Source organism: Rhineura floridana, chromosome 21, assembly GCF_030035675.1.
Source record: "Rhineura floridana isolate rRhiFlo1 chromosome 21, rRhiFlo1.hap2, whole genome shotgun sequence".
Classification (NCBI taxonomy): Eukaryota; Metazoa; Chordata; class Lepidosauria; order Squamata; family Rhineuridae; genus Rhineura; species Rhineura floridana.
This window is the reverse complement of record NC_084500.1, coordinates 20,153,660-20,175,632: the sequence shown is the minus strand read 5'-3', so window position 1 is coordinate 20,175,632 and position 21,973 is coordinate 20,153,660. Positions and strand designations below refer to the sequence as shown.

The window sequence follows — 21,973 nt, the reverse complement described above, 5'->3', positions numbered from 1 at the left end:
ACCCAAAAGTGACTGTCTTGCTGGATCAGTGCCACTGCCTTCCCTCCCATCCCCTGTAGCATTCTGTTTCCAGATGTGGCCATTCAGGTGCATTGGGCAGGGTTGCAGTTTTGATATGTAGGGAGGTCTCCAATCATCCCCTGGGACTTGTGCTTGACTGCTACTTCTTCAAGGTAGACTGCATCTGGCAAAGAGGCTCCATTTTGCTGTCATGCTTACAGGCTGGTGGCAAACCTTGTCTGTTAAGAGACTAGAAACATGAGGATTGTGTATCTAGCTGTGTCTCTAGCTCTGGCCAGTCAGATGCCTCTGGGAAAGCCCACAAGGGAACACAGGCGGGGTGCTGTAAACCCTTGGCCATCCTGGCTCAATATTGACATTATTGTTGTTTTGTTGTTATTGTTGTTGTTATTTATTATTATTAATAATAATGATATAATATCCTGCTGTTCCTCATTTAGAGCCAAAGGCAGCTGACAACATCTAAAACACAACATTAAAAAGAGAATTAAAAAACATAACATCTAAAAATCCGATGTAATAATATCATAATCAGTGACCCAGTTCTGTAAAACTGTTCTGAATAGGGCCTGCCAAAGTCAATGGGCCTGAAGTTGACACCTGGACGAAAACAGTGTGTCACTTGTCGGGGAGCGGCTCTGTGGCTGAGATGTGCCTTTAGGAACGTAGGAAGGTGCCCTCTGCGGAGTTGGACCACGGGTTCATCTCGCGGGCTGGCCGCAGTGGCTCTTTCCCCCAGCCTTACCTGGAGATGCCTTTGGGGTTTGAATGGGGGGGGGGGCTTCTGCACAGTTTCCTTCCTGTGTAGGGCCTGGGCTCTCCTGCCTCTCCCTGGTGAGTGGGAAACCTGCGAGTGACTCATTTTTACTTGGCTTTGCTCCTTCCCACGGGTAACCATGTGCCTGTTTGCTCTTGGGGGAGAGGGGCACAGTCATGCAGGAGCATAAATAGCCCCCCCTCCACCCCAAATCTCCTCCCTCTCACCCTCTCTCACCCTTCCCACCCCAAAAAGATAACACTTTGCCAACTTGCGTCCTCCAGGAACTCTGTTGCTTCGCTGATTCACGCAACAACGGCGTTTGTGCTAAAAAAAGGGGGGGGAGAGTGAAAGAATAGCAAATTGCCCTTTCCACCATTGGCATTCAGTTGACGTGTCAGTGCCCACCTGGCCTTTGGGGCACTCCCACCCCCATAGGAGGGTGCCAAGCACCCAGGTTGAAAGGTGACTCAGCTCCTCCCAGGACAGTTATCACCCCACCCCACCCCCGCAACAGCCCAAAATACTATCATGGATGTCATCGCCCTGCTGGCTAGTGTGGGGAGGGTCTGGGGAGGGAAGGACCCCCCACCCCCCGGCTGTGAGTCCTGAGGGAACCCCTTCCTTGAGAGGGAAGGTGAGGATGGACCCTTCTTCATGTTCCTGCTCTGGTGGGGGCTTTCTCTCCCCCTTTGGCCCCCTTAATGTTTCTCCTAAACTTGCCAGAGTTTCTCCCTTCCTGCTCTTACTTACTAGATTCAGCTCTAAGGATAGGCTAGGGGCTTCCAGTCTACTAGGAATCCTATTCTGGGATGTTCCTATTTCTTTATCAGTCATCAGGAAAAGCCTTTGATCTCTGAGAGCTGGGTTCAAGTTGTGCCTCTTTCCTGTGCTTCTTGTTAAATGCCATCCCAGTGTCAGTTCTCTACCATTCCATTTGCAAAATGGGAACAGCAGCAGCCTACCTGACAGCACTGTTGTGAGAGCCAGTGCTCTTATATTGCCCCTCCAAGACTTTGTTTCCATCCTTGGGACGTGTAAAGTAGTAACACGGAGAAAAGGGAAATCTGACCATGTCCAGAGTGCCCTTTCCTTGCCACTGAGTAAATGCAGCCTAAGGCCTTGATCCTTACCTGGATCCTTCTGGCTTCCTCCTCCTCTTCCCCTTGCAGCCCGTCGGGCTCCTCGACGAGTGGCTCACCAGATTCCCGAAGAGATCCTGTCAGACCCAGAGCTCAAGGAGGCCGTGGCTTCCCTCCCCTGCAACTACAACTTCGAGGTCTACAAGACAGTCTGGCGCATCCGGGAGGCTCAGGCGAAACGGGGTGAGTCTCGTGCCCGTGTGGCGGCCTGGGGCTTTCTCTGGGTGGCCTCCGTAGAGCACGGAGCTTCACCAGGGACGCTTGAGCCCAAAAGAGCCCAACTGAGCATATGGGGCACTACCCCAACGGCCTGCCCTTAGCCAGCCTTGCGACAAGAGATATGAAGGCCCAGGGGGGAATAAAATTGGAGGAATTTCAGGGCAGGGATGAAACCCCATGTCCCCCCACCCCACCCCCAGTTTTTTACAAAAATCAAAACAAAAAAGGCTTTGGGAAAAAGATTTTTTTAAATTATTTTTCCATTTTCCCCAGGGCCTTCAAATCTGTACTTGCAACTGGTCCAGGGGGTGGCCCTGCCTGTCACCTCCTCCTCCTCCTTCGTCTCAGAGACTATGGAAGAGGAGGAGGAGGCGGAAGCAGACAGCCCTTGCACTGGCAGGCAGGCAGGCAGGCAGGCAGGTGGGGGCTGGTTGCTGGTGGGGCAGTGCCCCCCTTTGCCCAGATGGTCCAGCCTCCAGTGCTCTGGAACAGAACAAAAGCAGCCCTTCCCCTCACAGGTCAGGCAGGCACCGTCCTGTTGCCTTTTCGGCACCTGCTGAAGACCTCTTTCCACAAACCTTTTAAGGGGAGGGCTTGCCCCAGTCTGCGTCTGTGCAGGAATTGCTTGTTAAGATGTTTTGAGAGCTGTTGCTTCATTTTAATATGTTTTAAAAGATGTTTTGGTTTAATATGTTTTAGACGCTTTTCTTTTTAAAGAGGTTTTAGAGTGCTTTTAGTGGTTTTGCTTGGCAGCCTGGGCTCCTTCTGGGAGGAAGGCGGGATATAAATTTAATTGATGAATTAAATAAGTAACACCCCTCCCCTGTTGCTGCTGCTGTTTGGAGGCAGGGGCTGGTCTTGGTGGTGCTTCCTGCATCCCTGCCCCTCCCTCCCCCCCCCTCTGTGCATGAGCATCCTTGTAGGGAAGCCCTGGCTCGTGGGGGGAGCAGGGTGATTGCCCTCTGCATGTGTGTGCACCTGTGGCCATGCTGGGCCCCTGGCACTGCCACGGATGCCGTCCGTGATGTTGCCCGTGCAAAGATGCATGTCTGCCTGATGATCAGCCTCACCGTCAGGGCAGTAATGGGATCGGACAAGGCAGCGTCCTGTGGGCTTGTCAGCCAGAGATGGACTTGGGATCTCTGCCAGGCCTCTGCCTGCTTGGCTGGGGTGAGCCAGATGCAGCTAACAGTGCCCTCTGCTCAAAGCCCCCCCCCCCCATTCGAGAGAGATGGAGAACTATGTCCATTCTGGACACCTCAAAAAGGATGTGAGGTTCAGAAAAGGGCAACCAAAATGATTAAAGGGGTGGAGTGACTCCCCTGCAAGGGAAATTTGAAGTGTTTTGATTTAGAGAAAAGGCGAGTCAGAGGAGACACGATGAAGGTGTATAAAAATTGTGCATGGCATGGAGAGAATGGATAGAGAAAAGTTTTTCTCCCTCTCTTACAACTCTAGAACGTGAGGACATCCAGTGAAGCCAAATGTTGGTAGATTCGGGACAAACAAAAGAATGTCCTTCTTTACAAAGCGCATAGTTAAACTATGGAACTCGCTCCCACAAGAGGCTGCGATGGCCACCAACTTGGATGGCTTCAAAGGAGGGTTAGACAAATTCATGGAGGATCAGACTGTCCGTGGCTACCAGCCACAGTGGCTGTGTTCTACCCCCACTGTCGGAAGCAGTATGCCCTTGAATACCGGCTGCTGGGAATCACCGGTGGGGAGAGGGCTGCCTTGTGCCCGGGTCTGGCTTCCCAGTGGGGCTTCTAGCTGACCCAGGAGGGAGAACAGGAGGCTGGACTAGGTGGGCTTTTGGCCTGGTCTAGGAGCCAGGCTCTTCCTATGTCTGTGAATGAATGCAGGAGCAACTGGGCGTTAACAGTCCTTGTCCCGCTGAACATTGTGTATAATTATTATTTTATTATATCTTTGTCTTGCCCTTCCTCCCAGAAGGAGCCCAGGGCGGGAAACAAAAACACTGAAAACATCTTCAGAACAAAACATCTCTAAAAACAAATCTCCTCCTGGGTCCTGTCCCTGTTTGGCTGCAGCTGTGCCTCTGGCATCCACCAGCATCACAAACTCGCCCATCCCATAGTGCTTAGCTCAAGGACCCAGTTATTTAAATCCCAAAATGAATGGTTCTGGGGCTCAGGGCTTGCTGGAGTTAGGGTTCCTCATCCAGGTGTGCCACAGTGGATTTGTGGGCAGGTGCGTGGCTTCTGTGGAAGCTCAGGCACCCACTTTAGGTCACCTGCACTCTGTGTGTGTGTGTGTGTGAGCTGTGAGGTGGAGCTCAAGAACGCAGCTCAAAGATGATGTTCAAGGGCCCCAGCTTAGAGAATTTTAGCGAGAGAGTTTTGCTATTGTTTTCAAATCCTGCTCTTTAGCACAGACAGACAGCTTAAAAATAATGTACACAAAAGGTATTCCCTCCCTCAGAAAACAGGTGTGGGGAACCTTTGGCCCTCCAGATACCGTTAAACTACAACTCCCATCAGGCAGTGTAGCCATTGTCCAGGGATGTTGGTGTATGGGAAATACCTCTGGAAGCCATCTCAATGTAATGAGGAGGTCTAGGATGATGTGCTCAGTTCCCCTGTCCCGTGCTCCTATCTCACGCCCCTGCACTCCAGCCAGGTGGCCCCTTGCGTGTTTTCACACCCTGCCTATGTAGTATACAACAGTACAGAAGGCTGAGAGGTTTTGTTTACGTAGCACAGATGAGGTAAGGAGAGGCTCTTCATGGGCCAAAAGAGACAGTGGATGCCAATAGTTTGTTGGCAAAAATGTTTTCTCACACTGTTAAAGGCTGAGAATCTGGCCTTCAAGGCAGGGGCAATGAATCATGCCGCTCCAAAGCTCAAAGACACTGACCAGCAGGATTGATAAACAAAGACAGAAGCTTGAGACCCAAATTAAAAACATCCCAACAGGTATAGCTAATTAAACCTGCACCCAGGTCCAGGGGCTCTTTTGGGTATAAATAAGTCTCCCTAACTCCTGTTCGGGGAGCTTCAACACAGACCTAGAGAGGTACTATGTGCCTGTTGGCCATCAGCTGGGCTCTCTCCGTTGTTGTTACCTTGGGCTTCCAACAACAGAAAGGCAAACGTAAGATAGCTGTGCTCAAGAGCTGCTTTCATCTGTTTAGCGCCTGGCCTGCTGTGAAAACTCCAACTGCTCTCAGTTAAAGCATTGTAAATCTTCTCCACTGGTCTGATCATTGCCTGTGAAATCTCCCAACTTCTTGCCTTTGGCAAACCAGATGGGAGTTGTACTTCATGCTAAAGGTCCCCCATACCTGATCTGATCTAAAAACGACACAACACAAAAGAAGAATGGACGAGGAGGGAGGAGGAAATAAGCGTAGTAGGGGTGTGAATTGAGCCTTTCTGATGCATGTCTCCTCCTTTGTCTCTCTCTCAGTGGCACTGCAAATGCCTGAAGGCCTCCTTATGTTTGCTTGCACCCTTGCTGACATCATTGAGAGGTGAGCAGGGAAGGGAGGTGTAGTGTGTGGACTTGCCCGTGACTGGGATTGAGTGTGTGTGGGTGGGTGGGTGGGTGGGTGGGAGGGAGGGTAAATGTGTGGGCCTGGCCATGAGAGGATGTGCTGGACGTGGGTGGGGGGAAGGAGACAGAAAGAGCAACATTTCTGTGTCATTTTAATAGCTTCTGCCAGCTCTCTCACAGTAATTGGTGGGTGCAGGAAAGATTGGTTGCTTGCAGTGGGAGGTGTTGTAGCTTAGCGGCAGAGCATCTGTTTTGCATGCAGAAGGTCCCAGGTTCAGCCCTTGGCAGCATCCCCAGGTAGGACTGCCTGAAATGCTGGGCAGCTGCTGCCAGTCAGAGCAGGCAGTGCTGAGCTACATGGACCTAATGCTTTGACTTGGTGGAAGGCGGCTTCCTGCGTTCCTTTTTAAATCAGATGTTTGCTCAGGAAGACAGGGACCAGAATCCCCCCCTTGTTTTCAGGGGAAGGGTCATAGCTCGATGGTGTAGACTACCTGCCTTGCATGCAGACGCTCCCGGGCCCAGTCCCGATGGTGGCGTCTCAGGCAGGGCTGGGAAAGGCTCCCTGCCTGAAACCCTGGAGAGCCGCTGCTGTGGGCTAGCGGACCAGGGCCCAGCTGCCCAGGGGCGATGGGGGGATGTTCTGTGCGTGGCTGGGGTTGGCACGGGGCAAGAGGGTTGTTGGGTAAAGGGCGCCGGCCGGCCTGTACAGTGGGGAGCTACTGGGGCTCACAGGTTTCCTACAAGTGCCATGCAGTGAGGCTTCTCTGCTTGCAGAAGCTTGGGGCATCTGTGACTTTTTGCAGTGCTGCTGATTTATTTTATTAAAAAATGCAGCTCTCTGTGGCTCCGTGGGACCCCTTTGCTGGGGGCCTCCTGAGCTGACCAAGCAGAGCCCCCATTGATCTCTGGGTGAGGGAGCAGGAGGGAGGGAGGCAACCCCGCCTCCTAATGGCACGGCCCGCAGGGCAGGGCCTGTGCCTCGCTTTCCAGAGCCCAATGAAGCCGCCCTTCTCCTGGCCTGCGCCCCTCCGCCCTGACCAGCAGCAGCTGCTGCTGGGATGACTGTTTTCTTTCCACTGATTCTCCTTTCTGGCGCCTGCACATTTTTAGGAATGTAGGACACTGTCTTGTACAAGTCCATCCCACCAACTATTATCTACACTGACTGGCAGGGGCTCTCCAGAGTTTCAGGCTGGGGGGGATCTTTCCACGCTCTACCTGGAGATGCCAAGGGCTGAACCCGGGGCCTCTGTGTGAAGCAGCGAGCTGTGGCCCTGTCCCTAAAAATAAAGTAAGATTCTAGTCCTCGTTATTCTTAATAAAGGGCCGGCTTAAGTAGGGATAGAGGAAGCTGCCTTAATACCAAGTCAGACCGTAGGCCTGTCTAAGTACTCCCAAGGTTTCAGGCAGGGGGCCTTTCTCGCAGCCGTACCTGGAGATGCTGCTGGGGAATGACCCTGGGCCCTTCTGCGTGCCCAGCAGGGGCCCTGCATGCCGAGCTGTGGCCCTTACTGTGCTGTGCTTCTTGAGTAAGTCCTGCTTTGGGCCTTCCAGAAGAGGTGTCTGGTTGGCCCCTGTGGAAGCAGGATGACGGACCTCTTGTGGCCGGATCCAGCACGGCTTTTCTTAGGAGTGCAGAGTGGGTGTCTCTGGGCTGGGGTGCCGCTCCTCTGATCCTGCCCCTTTGGTGCAAGCAGGAGTGACACCCTCTCCTTCCCTCTCCCCCTCTCTCTCTCCCTCTCCCTCCCTCTCTCTCTCCCTCTCTCTCTGTCCTTCTCCCTCCCTCCCTCTGTGGCTTGCCCAGGCCTGTCTTCTGCCGCAGCCTTTCTGGGCTGGGTGGTGGTGCTGCTGCCGCCACCACCCCTTTAAGGGAGCTGCCCTCCCTCCCAGCATGGGGCCGCTTTCAGGTCTCAGACTTCAAAGGCAGCTGAAGCGAGACTTCCCTGGGCTGCAGCTGGCTGTGATCCTCCCCGTCCCAGAAGCCCTTGCACTGAGCCAGCAGGAAGAGGGAGGGGGGCGCCTGGCATTCGCTGCCCTGCCAGCTCTCCCTCTCCTTAGACAACCTTATTTTGGGAGGGCTTCTCTTGAGTAAATGGGTGTATGAGGCTGGCCCAAGCCGCTGGTCTGTCTGGCCCAGGGTTGCCTCAGTTCTCCTAGAGGAGGGATCAACAGCCACTAGCCCAGGTGGATCTGAACCCGTTTCTCTGCAAAAGCTATAAGCCATCTCAGCACACTGGCTCTCAGTAATGGGAAATGTGGCCTGATCCAGCAAATGAAGTGCACGCTTTCACTTCCTTGCCCAGCTGTTGGAGGAGCCCCATGTTGGTGCTTTGCCAGCAGACAGTGCTGGGCGCGATCCCGGCGTCTGTCCTGAGATGGGCCTCTCCCTGCCTGACACCCTGGAGAGCAGCCGCCGGAGACAGAAGGCGGTCCTGCGTCAGCCTGAGGAGCGTTGTATAAGGCTGGAGGGCTCTTCTGCTTCTCCAGGTCTGGCACTTTGGACACACTGGATGTACCTGAGACTGGTCCAGCTCTGAGCCTCTTGGCACAGAGAGCCACAGCTAGCCCTGTAAAGCAGGGACACCCAACCTGGGGCCCTCCAGATTCTCTGGACTGTAATGCCCACCAGCCCCAGCCAGCGTGGCCCTATGATGCTGGCGCTGGTCACAGTTGTGGTCCAAAGTGTCCGGAGAGCTCCAGGTTGAGGAAGGCTCAGCCCCATTCCTCTTGATGCACAGACATGGGGGCACCTTTCATGGGTTTTGTGTGTGCTTTTCCTGAGTCCAAAACCAAATCCAAATTTGCAATTGATTGAGGGTGGCAAACCCCGCAGGACCTTTTAAATGTTCTACAAAGTCCCTTCCTCCTCCTCCTCCTCCCCCCCAACCTTTAAAAGCCCACCTGGAGGTGGCATGTGTGCCTCTGGGGTGTCTCTCCCACCCTGTGGGTTGGGGGGGGGAATGGGTGTCACTTTGGCCCTGGCTCTGCAGCTGCCGTGTTTTGCCAGAGCGGCAGCCAGACCTACGGCAGAGCTGCTTTGTTACCTGCGCGGCTGTGGTGGTGATTGCCATGCGGTGGAGCGGCCTGGCAAGGCGCTGCTGGGACGGAGTGGCTGCGTTCTAAGCTGCTGCACCTCCTACCTTCCCCTCCCGGGCACTCCTGCCGCTCCTCTGTTTAATATTAAACCTCTCTTCCAGAGAGGACTCTGAATGAAATATTTAGCAGGCCATAAGTGAGGTGGGAGTGTGTGTGTGGGGGAGAAGGGTCATGGCTGTGCAGCGGGTGCCTCCTGCTCAGATCCTCGCTTAGTCAGCTCAGCAGCCGCCCTCCTTGCGGAGTGGGGGCTGGGTGGGCCTTGAAGGATTCCGCCGGCCCTCCTTCCTGTGATCCATGCAGGTCGCGGGGTGGCAAGGGCACAGAATTTCAAGGCTGTGTTGCGCTTGGGACTGGTAGACTAGGGCTTCTGTGGGTCAGGCAGGCAAGAGTTAAGCAGCCTGGCATGCCAGTTGGCACTCCTTGCTAGGCACACGTATCTGGGCTGGCAGAGAGACTCTGGGCATAAAAGGACTGTCTCTGGCAGAAACTTTAAAGCCCCCCTCTCCCCACACACAACAAACTGGGATGGGAGATAACGAGGATCAAGCGAGCCCAGAGCCAGTGACGCTGTGCCAAGGGGCCCTGCGGTGACATCGGTGGGGCCTGTGAGGCTGGGGTGGGGGTTTCTCTCCCCCCCTGTGATCCTGTGGCTTCTGTTGGCGTGGAAGGTGTGGAAAGACCTTCCTGCTCTGGAGCAGCTCTGGGTTGCCTTGTATCTCTGTTGCCCCTTGACTTGCTTGGGGGTGGGGTCTTTTTCCCCAGAGGGAAGGTGAGACTCTGGGGTCTTGTCCCTGGAAGTCAAGTGGGAGAGAGACCAGGGCGGGGGGTCTAGAAGCGCTTTGCCGCTTTTTCTCCAAAAAGAGCCCTGTCCCCCCCCCCCCCCCGGTCCTTGTGGGTCGTTTGGAAGCAGACATGCTGGTGGTGCAGTGAGCATTGGGTTCACCCCGTTGTGCAGCCGCCACCCCCTGTGGGGTTCAGGGTCCTCTTTAGGTGGGGCACATTGCAGGGTTTGGGGGAACGCTTAATGGCTGCAGTTCCGTGCATGGCGAAGGCATTCTTAAGTGGCTTTGTGGAGAAGAGGCAGAACCAAACCTAGGGTGGCTTTTTGGGGGGGAGGTGGGATTTGCTAAGGAAGGGGTGCCGTGCTGCTTCGAGCCCCTCATTTGGGGAGTTCACTGCCTGTCCCGCCCCCCTGCCCATGGCTGCCCCTCCCTCCTAGGCCAGGGTGACTTGCAGGGCCTGGCATTGGTGCTCTGCACCCCACAGAGGGGCAGAGGAAGCTGCCTTGTGCGCAGTCAGAGCTTTGGCCCAGTTAGCTCACTGACTGGCAGCATTTCTGCCTGTCCCAGCCCCACCTGGAGATACCATCACCTGGGTCCTAGGTGCCCTGCCCCCGAGCTGTGTCCTTCCCCGGAGAACAAAGTAAGGTGCCAGTCCTCAAGGTTCTGCAGAAAAAGCTGGTTTCAGAAGCTGCCATATCCCGAGTCAGACCTTCATCTCACTCTCTGTTGTCTGCTCTACTCTGACCGGCAGTGGCTTCCTGAGGACTTGTAGACAGGGGACCTGGAGGTGCCATTAGGGATGAACCTGGGGGCTTCTGCCATTAAGCTGTGGCCCCCGTTCTAGCTCTGTGCTGTCTGCACTGACCGGCAGTCGCTCTCTAGGGTTTCAGACCGGAGTTTTTTCCATTGGGGATGGGACCTGGACCTTCTGAATGCAGCCCAGCTGCTGAGGCCCTGCTGGGGTGCATGTGTGAGAGGTGCATCCCCCCAGCCACGTGTGAGGGAACTGCGAGCTCCTTCTGATGGCGGGCAGCCTCCCTCCCCTTGCAAGCGAAGCAACGGTCCAAGGCACTACCGAGCTGGGTGGGCTGGGGTGGCAGGCCCCACAGGGGAACTGCGGAGGTACTCAGGCCAAGAAAAGAGTTCCAGCCACGTGGATCAGACTCCCCCCCCCCAAGGCAAAAAGAGATCCCATCTGACCTACCATTCCTGTTTCCAACAGTGGTTTTGGAAAGAACAACAAGTAGGGAGGGCTGCATGGCTAGGACTGTCCCCCCACAGGTAGACTGCGTCTGCAGATGGAGGCTCTCTGTTGCTTGTCTTGGCAGCGAAGCTCTCCCTTAGCTGGATTTTGAGTGTGGGTGGGAGGTGAATCCCATCCACCCCCTTCGGATAAGAAATGCAGGCCGGGGCGGGAGGGATGGAAGGGGAGGACTCCTTTTAATTCTGCTGAAGCTCAGACAGTGACTGGGATGGGGCAGGGGGTGACAGATGAGTAGGAGAGGTTTGGCGGCTAGTCCTGCAGGCGCCAGACTTCACCTGGGAGGAGGCTGCGAATCTGGAAGCAGGCAGGGCCAGGCTTAAAAATAACAGCAGCCGCCAAAATTCAGCACCCAGGCTGGGCTGCCTTGGGAAGCTGAACTGTGGCCTGAATAAATTATGCAAATTGAGCAGGGCAGCATTTGCATTTGCTTGTGTCTGGTTGTTTTTGCATAGTTTTTCCTGTCTCTTGCGAGGAAGGGCAAGGAAGTGAGAGGCCCTGCCGCATCAGCCCCAGAAATCCCGGTCCCACTTTGCAGCCTTGAGGACTAGCAACTTGCTGCTGCTGCTGTTGCGCTTTCTTTTTTAATGTGTGTGTTCTCTGGGTGCTGGATGCTTCACCAGAGAATCAATTTCCGTGGTTTCCTGCCAGGAATCGCCGAATGCAGGCAACACCGGGAGAGGCTTTCCAGCCCTAAACGCTGGTGCCTTCGGCGGCAGGACAAAATGAACGATGGGACTCATTCTCTGATTGCCTCTTTGCCTGATTGCAATCTCTCGCTCTCAGCCCTTCCTGTGGAGGGGCCTTAGCGAAATGTCAAAGGCACCTGCTTTGCATGCAGAAGGTCCCTGGTTCAGTCCCCAGCGGCATCTCCAAGTAGGGCAGGGCATGTCCCCCTGCCTGAAACCCTGGGGAGCCACTGCTGCCAGTCAGTGCAGACAGTACTGTGCTGGATGGGCCAAGGGTGAAAGGCAACCCTCTGTGTACCTGCTTAAATCAGCCCTTTATTTAGAATCCTGAGGACTAGCGTCATACTTTACTTTAATTAAAGGGAAAGGGCTGTAACACAGCAGTTGGGCACATGCTTTGCATGCTGCCGGTCCCAGGTTTGATCCCCAGCGGCATCTCCAGGTAGGGCTGGGAAAGACCCCCCCTTCCTAAAACCCTGAAGGGGTGCTGCTGGATGGGCTGATGGAATGACTCTGTGTAAGCCAGGCTGCTGCTTCTGTTCTCCCGTTCATTAGTTGGTGCTGGAATTTCCACTTGCTTTTTTCCAGAGTTCTTTCTGGCGCTGCCATCCTTGGGAGTGTGAGTGTGTGTAAGAAGGGAGCTACTGGCCCCCCTTTGCATGCCTGCACGCAAATGCCCCGCCATCTCTCCCCTCCCTGCTGTTACTTGTGCCTGCCTCCCTCTGGCCCTGGATGGGGGAGGCTGTTAGCAGAATGGTGCCCTCCGGCCCTTTCCAATCAGAGTTAATGATCTGTTTATCGTGTGACATTTGACGGGAGAAGAGCCGGTGAAGCAGAACTGCTCAGAGTTTTCTGCTCCAGGGTTGTGGCGGCAGGCAGCGGCAGCAGCAGTGCCAGAGTCTCTGGCCCTGGGCTGCCTGAGGCTGCCCGTCTTCACGGGAGGCGAAGGTTAGGGGGAGGGCGGGAGGAGCAGGACCTCTGAGCCTCTTGTGCGGCTGGTTCTCCCCCCCTCCCCATTGGCCTTTGTGCTGGGTGAAGGAGACGCAAGGACCTCACAAGAGCCTGGCTGCAGCTGGATCAGGCTGAGGGTGGCCCACCCTCGTTCCGCCTCCTGTCCTCACAGTGGCCAACCAGGTGCCCCAACAGGAAGCCCACAAGCGGGACCCAAGCACAGCAGCAACTCTCCCCGCCTCCGATGCCCACAACTGGCGTTCAGGAACATGAGGAGGCAGTTTAGACATCATGACTAATGTCATAATAAGAGCCCTGCTAGATCAGGGCAAAGGGGTCTGAGTGCACCAGTCCTCTCCTTGCTCCTGGTTCCCAGGAACTGGCATTCAGGGCCATTCTGCCTCCGGTGGCTAGTAGCCATTAATACTGCTGTCCCCCTCCATAAATTTGTCTCATGCTTCCGGAAAGCCGTCCCTGTTGGTGGCCATCTCTGCCTTCTGTGGGAGCAAATTCCAGGGTGGAGACTGTGCAGGAGCTTTGCCTGCCCGAGACTCCCACTTTGAGCCTGCTTGCACTTTTACACTGCCATCTTTCCACCAAATCTTTACAGGGAGTTTATTGGGCATCTCCAGGGTTTTTCCTCCTCCACTGTTAGGGAATTGGTGAGAGGATTTCCCCCCTTTCTTTTCAGCCAATGGTTGAAAGATGGTGCAAGCTTCAGAGCTGCACAGAGTTCCTTGTTGGGTGGCATGAGATTGGCCAGGCCTGACATAAATTTTGTTCCAGGCACAAAAATGCAGATTGCTCTCTTGTCTGTCTTAGTAATCTTGGGAAGTACTTGGTGCGTCTTAGGGACCGCCTGAACCCCCATATCCCAGCTCGATCACTGAGATCCTCTGCAGGAGTGGCGCTGGTCTTCCCCTGAGTTGGCAGGACTCATTTAACATCGACACAAAATCGAGCCTTCCGTGTCGTCGGCCCAGTTCTCTGGAACGCTCAGCAGGCATGTTCTGTTTTAACCTTTAAATGCCTGTGGAAAACCCTTCTGTTCCACCAGGCATATGCAAGCAGTTAAGAAGATCATCATAGAATCATAGAATAGCAGAGTTGGAAGGGGCCTACAAGGCCATCAAGTCCAACCCCCTGCTCAATGCAGGAATCCAAATCAAAGCATTCCCGACAGATTTATTTATTTATTCGATTTCTTAGATGCTCATCTGGCTGACTTCCCTGCCACTCTGAGCGACGTACAGTACAGCATATACACATCAAAATATCAGGAACATTAAAAAACTATAACAGTATAACAATAACAATAAACAATATAATTAAACAATGTCATAGAACCAAGTTCAGAATACAGTATCAGGGCGCCTCGCTTGTGTCAATCCCAAGGGTGCGCCTTCAGATAAAAAGTAAGAACAACGTAAGTGGTACTCCATTCACGAGGCCAAAAGTGGTCTTAGTGTCAACGGCAGCTGCAAGGACGCTGCCCAGCCTTCAGAGGCCTCCAACAGGTCGCCGAAGCCGAGCAAAGGTGTCTCCACATCTGGGGCCCATGGGAACCCAGCCGGGACCCAGCGGTCAACCCACAGGGGAAGGAGGCACCCCTCCACTCAACTCCAAGACAGGGCCGCTGTCCAGCTGCCTCTTGAATGCCTCCAGTGTTGGAGAGCCCGCTACCTCTCTAGGTAATTGGTTTCATTGTCGTATAGCTCTAACTACATGCTAACTGGGGCTGGTTGCAGGGACCATACTACCCCCTGTTAAAAAAGCTCCACTGGTTGCCAGTCTGTTTCCGGACACAATTCAAAGTGCTGGTGATGACCTATAAAGCCCTATACGGCTTAGGTCCAGGCTATTTATCAGACCGTATCTCCCTGTATGAGCCTGCCCGGGCCCTGAGATCCTCAGGAGAGGCCCTTCTCTCAATACCCACATCTTCTCAAGTACGACTAGTGGGGACGCGTGAGAGGGCCTTCTCGGTGGCTGCCCCTAGGCTTTGGAATTCCCTTCCTAGGGAGGTAAGAATGACCCCCTCTTTGCAGTCCTTCCGCCGACAAGCGAAGACCTTCCTATTCCAACAAGCCTTTGGAATTGAAGGCTAAGGATAGGGCGTGAAGGTGCTGCATTGCTAATGTCTATTATATTATTTTTAAACTAGTTTGAACTTTTTTAGCTATATGTGTGTATGGTTTTAATATTGGAAATAGTTTAATCTTATTTTAATGTAGACTTTGTATGTTTTTAATTATATGTATTTTTTATCTGGAAGCCGCCATGAGTTCCAGTTTTGGAAAAATGGCGGGGTATAAATAAAGATGATAATATAATAATAATAACAGTTAGGAAGTTTTTCCTGATGTCCAGTCGAAATCTGGCTTCCTGCAACTTGAGCCCATTATTCCATGTCCTGCACTCTGGGATGACCGAGAAGAGATATTGACCCTCCTCTGTGTGGCAACCTTTCATGTACTTGAAGAGTGCTATCCTGTCTCCCCTCCGTCTTCTCTTCTCCAGGCTAAACAGGCCCAGTTCTTTCAGTCTCTCCTCATAGGGCTTGGTTTCCAGTCCCCTGATCATCCTCATTGCCCTCCTCTGAACCTATGCTCTGGAATTCTCTGGAAAAGATGTCTTTTTGCAATAATTGGCCTCTGTTTTTACTGTATTTTAAAGGTTTTACTGTACAAAAACTTGTTATAAACTGCTTGGATGTTTGTACATGAAATAGCAGTATTGAAATATATTTATAAAAAAATAAAACTTTTTGGAATGGAGTGGAGCCTTCTGCTGTGTGGGCAAACAGGGCCGGCCCAGCAGAACTTCCCAGCATCCATGCCAGCTCTGTAGATTTCCGTTTTGGATCCCCAAGGGAGGCGGGGTGAGAAACAGTACAATCAAATGCTCGTGATTTCAGCTATCGGGTGGAAGGTCTAGTCGGATTTGTCAGTATTGGGTGATGCAAGTCCTTGGTGTCAGGCCGTGCTTTTTATTTCCTTAAATTCTTCCTGTGGTTTCAAGCCTCATCTCTGCCATTGCCTTGTTTTTGTGGCTTTGGGAAAGTTGCTCCTTAGTTTTCCCTTCTGTGGAATGGGAAGAACACCCGCCATGCAGAAGAATGCTGGGATGACAGAGATTTTGGCACTCGAGGTGGGAAACCTCATGACTCAAGGAGTGAAGCATCTTCTCCTGTGATTAGCTCCTGCAGTTGACCAGCAGTATTGAAGCCTCCAGACTGGCCAGGTCTGACATAAATACTGGTCAATGGAGTAAGCCTTTTTGCGGCCCCCTCCCCCTGCTCTCCAGCTGAGTCAAGGATGCACCTTCCGGCCCGGGGGATAGCTGTTGCCACTGCCCCCCACTGCCCCTGGCGTGTTTACAAGGACTGTTGCTTTGGGGGCCTGGCTGCCCCTTTGTTTTGTCTTGGGGGGGCTGGTGGCATGGGCCTAGGGCGTCTGTATGCCTCCTGTGAACCAAAGCTGGCCTCCTTCCCTCCCTCCCATATCTGCTGCTGGTGCGGAGAAGCCGGCGGCATGTTTTGATGAGCGCCTAATCCCCTGAATTGCAAACAGCTTTCCCCAATTGAGGAGGCGGATTAGCGCACTCCAGTTTAATCATGTTGACATCTTCGGAGTAGCCAGGTCCTCCTCCAACTCCAGCCAAGCACGCGGCCTGCCTGGGTCCTCCAGCTAGTTGGGGAGGGGGCGGGAATGGCTTCTCTGCCCCCCCTTTGCCCATCATTTCAGGAGGGGCGGTTACACTCATCCTCCCCCTCTTTGTAACACCCCAATAGCCGCCTATTTCTTTCTGCCTCTGCAGAAAGTCCCGTGAGGTGTCTGTTCCCATTTCCCAGCTGGGAAACTGAGGCTGAAAGATGGGGGCTGGCTCAGGGCCTTGCAGTGAGTCTGTGGCAGAAGTGTGGATTTGCCTCGGGCTTCTCGGATGCAGCAGCGTGCCTGGTGAGCCATGGTGTTGGCCATGGCATGATCCGGGTCCCCCCTCCCCTCTGCTGACCCATTGCAGTCAGGAGGGGGGGCTGTTTTCCTGAGCCCACCCATCCTAGTGGCGCCACTTGCTGAGCCCATGCCCGCTCCCTCTTCTTGCAGGTTCACGGGCGCAGAAGCCGTGGTGATGGGCGACGTGACCTACGGTGCCTGCTGTGTGGATGACTTCACGGCCCGGGCCCTCGGGGCTGACTTCCTGGTCCACTACGCTCACAGCTGCCTGAGTACGTATGGAGTCTTTGCCTGGGCGTCAGCCAACCACCTCCTTTCCCTCCCCTCAGGAACTAGCAAGCGGCCCATTAGGGCAATGGGGGTACTGCCCCACCAGCCCCAGCCAGGCCACTCCTGCTCGCTGGCATCCAGTCCGGTAGGCAGCCTGGCAGTCAGCTGCTGGAAGCCTTAGGAGCGGAAAGCAGACAGTCTCAAGTGGGAGCCGGAACGTCATAAGGGCCCTGCAGCAGCAACGGTAGCAGATGCAGCAGCAGGATCAGGTCAAGGGGGGCCCATCATCGCCCAGCCTCCTGTTCTCACAGAGGCCCATCGGAAAGCCCCCAGGCGGGAGCGGAGCACAACAGCCCTCCTCTCCCCATTTGGGATTCCCAGCAACTGACATCCCGACAGGAGGAGGGCAGCACAGCCTTTGTGGCTAGCAGCCCTGGATAGCCTTGTCCTCCTGCATGAATTTGTCTAACCACTTCTACCCCCCCCCTTTCAAAGACATCCAGGTTGGCATTCAGACGTTCAGGCTGCTTCTAGATGTTGCTGGACTACAACTCCCATCATCCCTGATGGTTGGCCATGCTGGCTGCAAGGGCTGATGGGAGTTGGAGGCCAACAAGGTCTGGAGACGCCAGGTTGGGGAAGTCTGTTTTATGCAGAAATTCTGGAAACGAGCTGGTTCAGTCCCCTTAAAAACAAAATACATCATTTGATACATCTACAGGGAGCCAAAAGGAACACTGGAGGTGGTGAGTGGAGGGAAGACAGTGTGGCTGGCTCAGCCTTGAGGCAGACTTCACTCTGGGACCCGCTGAGATGTTGCCTTTGCTTAAAAAAAGCCCCAAAGTAACAATCTGTGTGCCTGACCCTGCCAAAATTAGCGCTTAGGGAAATTAGGGATCTGGCTCAAAGGCGTTTTCAAGAGGTCTCCAGGCAACGGAAGTTTTCACGAATGCCTCTCTGATGTCCGGTTGTGTTTGCAGGCCTAGAAAAGAACCGCCTGGTTGGAAACACCACATCTGTGGCACAGAGTCCTGCGCTGGGAGAGTTTTCAGTGTTCTTGCCCCCCCCCCCCGAGAGCCACATCGGATCTATCTTGCCCCCTAGTCCCCGCAACCCACCCGCTCGCCCTACAGCCAGTCCAAACGGTTGCTGTCCAGCTGTCAACACACACACACATACTGTATACACACACACTCCACACACAGCCTTGCAAACAAGTGCCACGGAAGGTGCTTTTTGGGGTGGCCTCCCTGCTTGGCTTCTTAGAAGTTGCTATGCGCCCAGCTGAGCAGTCCAGGCCGAGATCCCGAACAATTTGCGATTAACTCCTGAGGTGTCACAATGAGAGAACCAGGGATGGCATAGCAGTTCGAGTGCTGGCTTAGGACCTGGGAGACCAGAGCCATGAAACTCGCTGGGTGGGTGACCTTGGGGCAGTCGCAGTCTCTCTCAGCCTGGCCTGCCTCACAGGGTTATAATGAGGATAGATGGGGAGGAGGAGATCCGTGCACGCCACCTTGCGCTCCTTGGAGGAAAATTGGGCAATAAATGAATAAATTAAAATCCAGCCGTTATGGACAGCAAGCCGTGGCGATGCCATGGCCTAGGCCAGAGAATGGTTGGTGGACTCTCACGGCAGAATTCCTGCAGGATCTTCTCCCTGCTCTCGTGTTGGCACCACCCACAGCATTTGCCTCTTCCTCCTTTTCTGGAAGTCCCAAAAGCTTTTGTTTCTCGGTGCCCTTGTTCCGGGAGATGTGGGGGTGGGCAGGCTGCAGTTCTCCTTGCAGCCACACGTCTGTTGCCCCAGGTGTGGCAAAGTGTGTCAAGCCCTCCTTGGAGAGGCTGGCACTGTTGCTGGGCACAGTAGGAGGAAGAGGAGGAGGCCTGGCTGAAGGGGGGGGAGAAAGAAAGGGGAGGGGAGGGCTGCTGGCTTCCATCTCCCTAGGCAGAACTGGTACTCTGGATTCTGTTGCCATGGCAACTGCAGCGCTGTCCCAGATGCTGCTAACTTTGAAGTCCACCCAGGATGGAATCAGCTCAAAATAACAGGGAAAGGAAGGGGAGGGTGGAAGAGGGGGGGCGTGTGTTAGCTTTTAAGGTGGATCTGCAGAAATATCTGCAGGGGAGGGAGAGTGGCGAAGCCTTTGCCAGCCTCTTTTTCCCCTCCTTGGCCCATCTCATAATTTTGGCATTGTAGCTAGGACTGTTGCATGGATGGGGAGCAAACTGGGGACCTGCGAGGTGGGGTGGGAAGAGGTGGAGGGCACTGTAAGACCTGGAAGGAAGGATCTGAGGGGAGCTGTCTTTTATAAATCTTATTCCTCTTCCTAGCTCCCCCCCACCCAGGAATGAGCTGCCATTGTAGGTCAAGGCTGGCTTTTGGAGAGGAAGGGGTGCACACGCACACCTTTCTCTTCCCAAATTTTTCAGTGCATGAGGAGTAGGACAAGAAGGGCAGGTTGTATTATGCAGCCCCCCCCAAACAAAATGTTAAACCTAAAGCTCAGCCCTCCCCCTTGTGGCAGCAACGGGGAACTGCTGTCAGATGCCAAGCCTAGAATTGGGGCAGAGTGGTGGGACAGGGTGAGCCCTTCCCCCTTCTCTGAGCTAACTTGGTCCCAGAGCACCAGCGCCGCAGGGGTGTCGCAGGCAGGCCAACGTGACACCTGGCTCCACAGTAAGTCTCTCTGTTTGGCAGGGAGATTGAGAAGTGATCCAAACCAAACACTCCGCGCAGGGTAAGCCACCTTGGCAAAGGAGGCACGCTTCTGATGCATTGGCACATGTGTGTGTGTGTTTATATTTTTCAGGGGTTGGGGTGCTTAAATTTTCCAGCAGGTTCCAATTCCTTTACCTAAGCCCAGGGCAAAGAGGACCCTAAAAGTCTAGGGCAGTGCTTCCCAAACATCCCGCCCCCCGGACCACTTGAAAATTGCAGAGGGTCTTGGCGGACTACTTACTGATTTTTCTGCCTGTTGCAGCAGTTATAATGCTAGGTGCTGTACGATTTTCAATTATGTTGCTGCTTTGAATTTCTTATATATTTTATTGTTCCACAGTTTGAATTCCATATATTATCAATACGAATATTTAAGGTGGCGGATATGCTACCTCCTGTCTTCATCCACAAATCCACAGATATGCCACAGACTACTTAAATGAAGCTTGTGGACCACTGGTGGTCTGCGGACCACAGTTTGCAGACCCTTGGTCTAGGGAATTTTGCACGTGGAGACCCACACATCCCTACATGCACTCCCCCTCCCTCCCCGGCTGTTTCCATGCTCTCCCGTTTTATAGAGCTTGTAATGTGAACGCTTCTTTAGAGTTCTTCTTTGCTCTGTATTCGAGATCGGGTTAATTATTTATTTATTATTGTTTATTTATTTGATTTATATCCCGGCCTTGCTCCTTGTTTGTTTGTGGCAAACAAAAGCACTAAAAACACTTTAAAACATATTAAAACACAACAACTATTAAAAACATATTAAAACAAATCATCTTTAAAAACTTTTTTTTAAAAAGCTTTAAAAAATTTAAAAAGAAGGTTTAAAAATATATTAAAAAGCAATTCCAACACAGATGCAGACTGGGATAAGGTCTCTACTCAAAAGGTTTGTTGAAAGAAGTTCTTCAGTGGGTGCCGAAAAGATAGCAGAGATGGCGCCTGTCTAATATTTAAAGGTAGGGAATTCCACAGGGTAGGTGCCACCACACTAAAGGTCCGTTTCCTATGTTGTGCAGAACAGACCTCCTGATAGGTGGTATCTGCAAGAGGCCCTCACTTGCAGAGTGCAGTGATCGACTGGGTCTTTCAGGTATCCTGGCCCCAAGCTGTATAGGGCTTTGTACACCAAGACTAGAACCTTGAACTTAGCCTGGTTTACACAAACTTTTGAGAACTGATGTGTGGCCCCCCCACACTCCACCACATTAAAGCTGGAAGTGTATTCTGCCTGTATATCCCTTTGTAAGTTGATCTTCTGGGCGTGCCTTATGATTGGAATTGGGCAAGGCTGGAGCAGAGAAGCATGCAGAGTCACAACAGGCCCCCTCCTAATAGGGCAAACTGGGTGCTCAAGTCATGCCAGAGGCAAAGATGGGGCAGAATGGCTCTCCACCCCAATGGAAAGAGACCAGACCAGCAACTCGCACAGAGACACAACAGGAGCTGTTTGTTGTTGAATGAATTTGATTTGTGAGGCACACAGTTTGGGGCATTTTTACTCTAGAGGAGAACCTTTTTCTTCTTGGAAAGGGGTCGAATGGGTGCCACTCTGGCATTTTGCAATTGAACACACAGTTCTATTACTGGCGGGGGGGGATGTTGCCCCTCTTGAAAAATGGGAGACTTTATGCCAGTTTCCTCCCTCAGTAGAACAGTTAGATACATTGGGGGGGTCTTACTGTTATAATTCCATTTTTCGGCTTGTCTTTCAGCCTGCAGAAAGACCAAAGTGACTGTCTCTCTGAACGAGTTCTTTGCAGGGGTGGCACCAGACCAACAGCTAGTCAAGGCTCTCTGTCTGACGATGGCACGTTGTGATAGCGATGGCGTGGTATCCCTCTCGGAAGGAAACTGGCAGGGATTGGGTGGGGTGGTGGGTTGCTGGGTAAGAATACTTGCCTGAATGTGGCCCTAGGAGGTGTGGAGGCTTGAAATATATTTGGTGTGTATGTGTCTGGGGGGACCCTCTAGAAACGTGCTTTGTCCTCCTCTCCCTCCAGTTCCCATCGACTCCACACAGGGCATGAAGATGTTGTACGTCTTTGTGGACATCAAGATCGACACGGCCCATTTCATTGAGACGCTGCGCTTCAACTTCCATGCGGGGGCCAAGTTGGCGCTGGTCAGCACGGTCCAGTTTGTGCCGGCGCTGCAGGTAAGACGAAGGAACAGATCCCCGTTCCGCGTGTTGGAGCTGGGGTCATTCTTCACTCTGCATGTGGCTAAACTGTGGGATTTGCTTCCACAAGTTGCAGGAGTGGCGGCCACCAACCTGGGCGGCTTTACAAGACGGTAAGGTTAGCTCATGGAGGGGGAGAGGGGGCCGCCTTCTCTGTCTGCTGCTGGAGGCCTCTGAATTCCAGTTGCTGCAGATTGCAAACGGGGAAGGTGCTGTGGTACTCCAGTGCTGCCAGCTTTCCATTGGGACAACTCCTTGGCCGCTGTGAGAAGAGGATGCTCACTAGGTGGGCCCCTTTGGCCTGACCCAGCAGCCAGGCTCTTCTGATGTTCTTATGTGCGTGAATGGCCTTCCCCTGTGTTGCTAGCGTGGGCCTGAAGAACAGAAAGCAAGGGGA

The 21,973-nt window shown here is 53.4% G+C and overlaps 1 protein-coding gene across 1 annotated transcript in view; it reads left to right on the top strand.

The window, feature by feature from the left end:
• The window catches only part of DPH1 (diphthamide biosynthesis 1), a 40,128-nt gene that overhangs the window by 950 nt on the left and 17,205 nt on the right, over positions 1-21,973 (top strand). The window contains exons 2-5 of the mRNA XM_061605081.1: positions 1,951-2,103; positions 5,572-5,635; positions 16,547-16,668; positions 21,398-21,552. Coding sequence (XP_061461065.1) covers positions 1,951-2,103; positions 5,572-5,635; positions 16,547-16,668; positions 21,398-21,552 — 494 coding nt within the window. The remainder of the gene's footprint in view (positions 1-1,950; positions 2,104-5,571; positions 5,636-16,546; positions 16,669-21,397; positions 21,553-21,973) is intronic.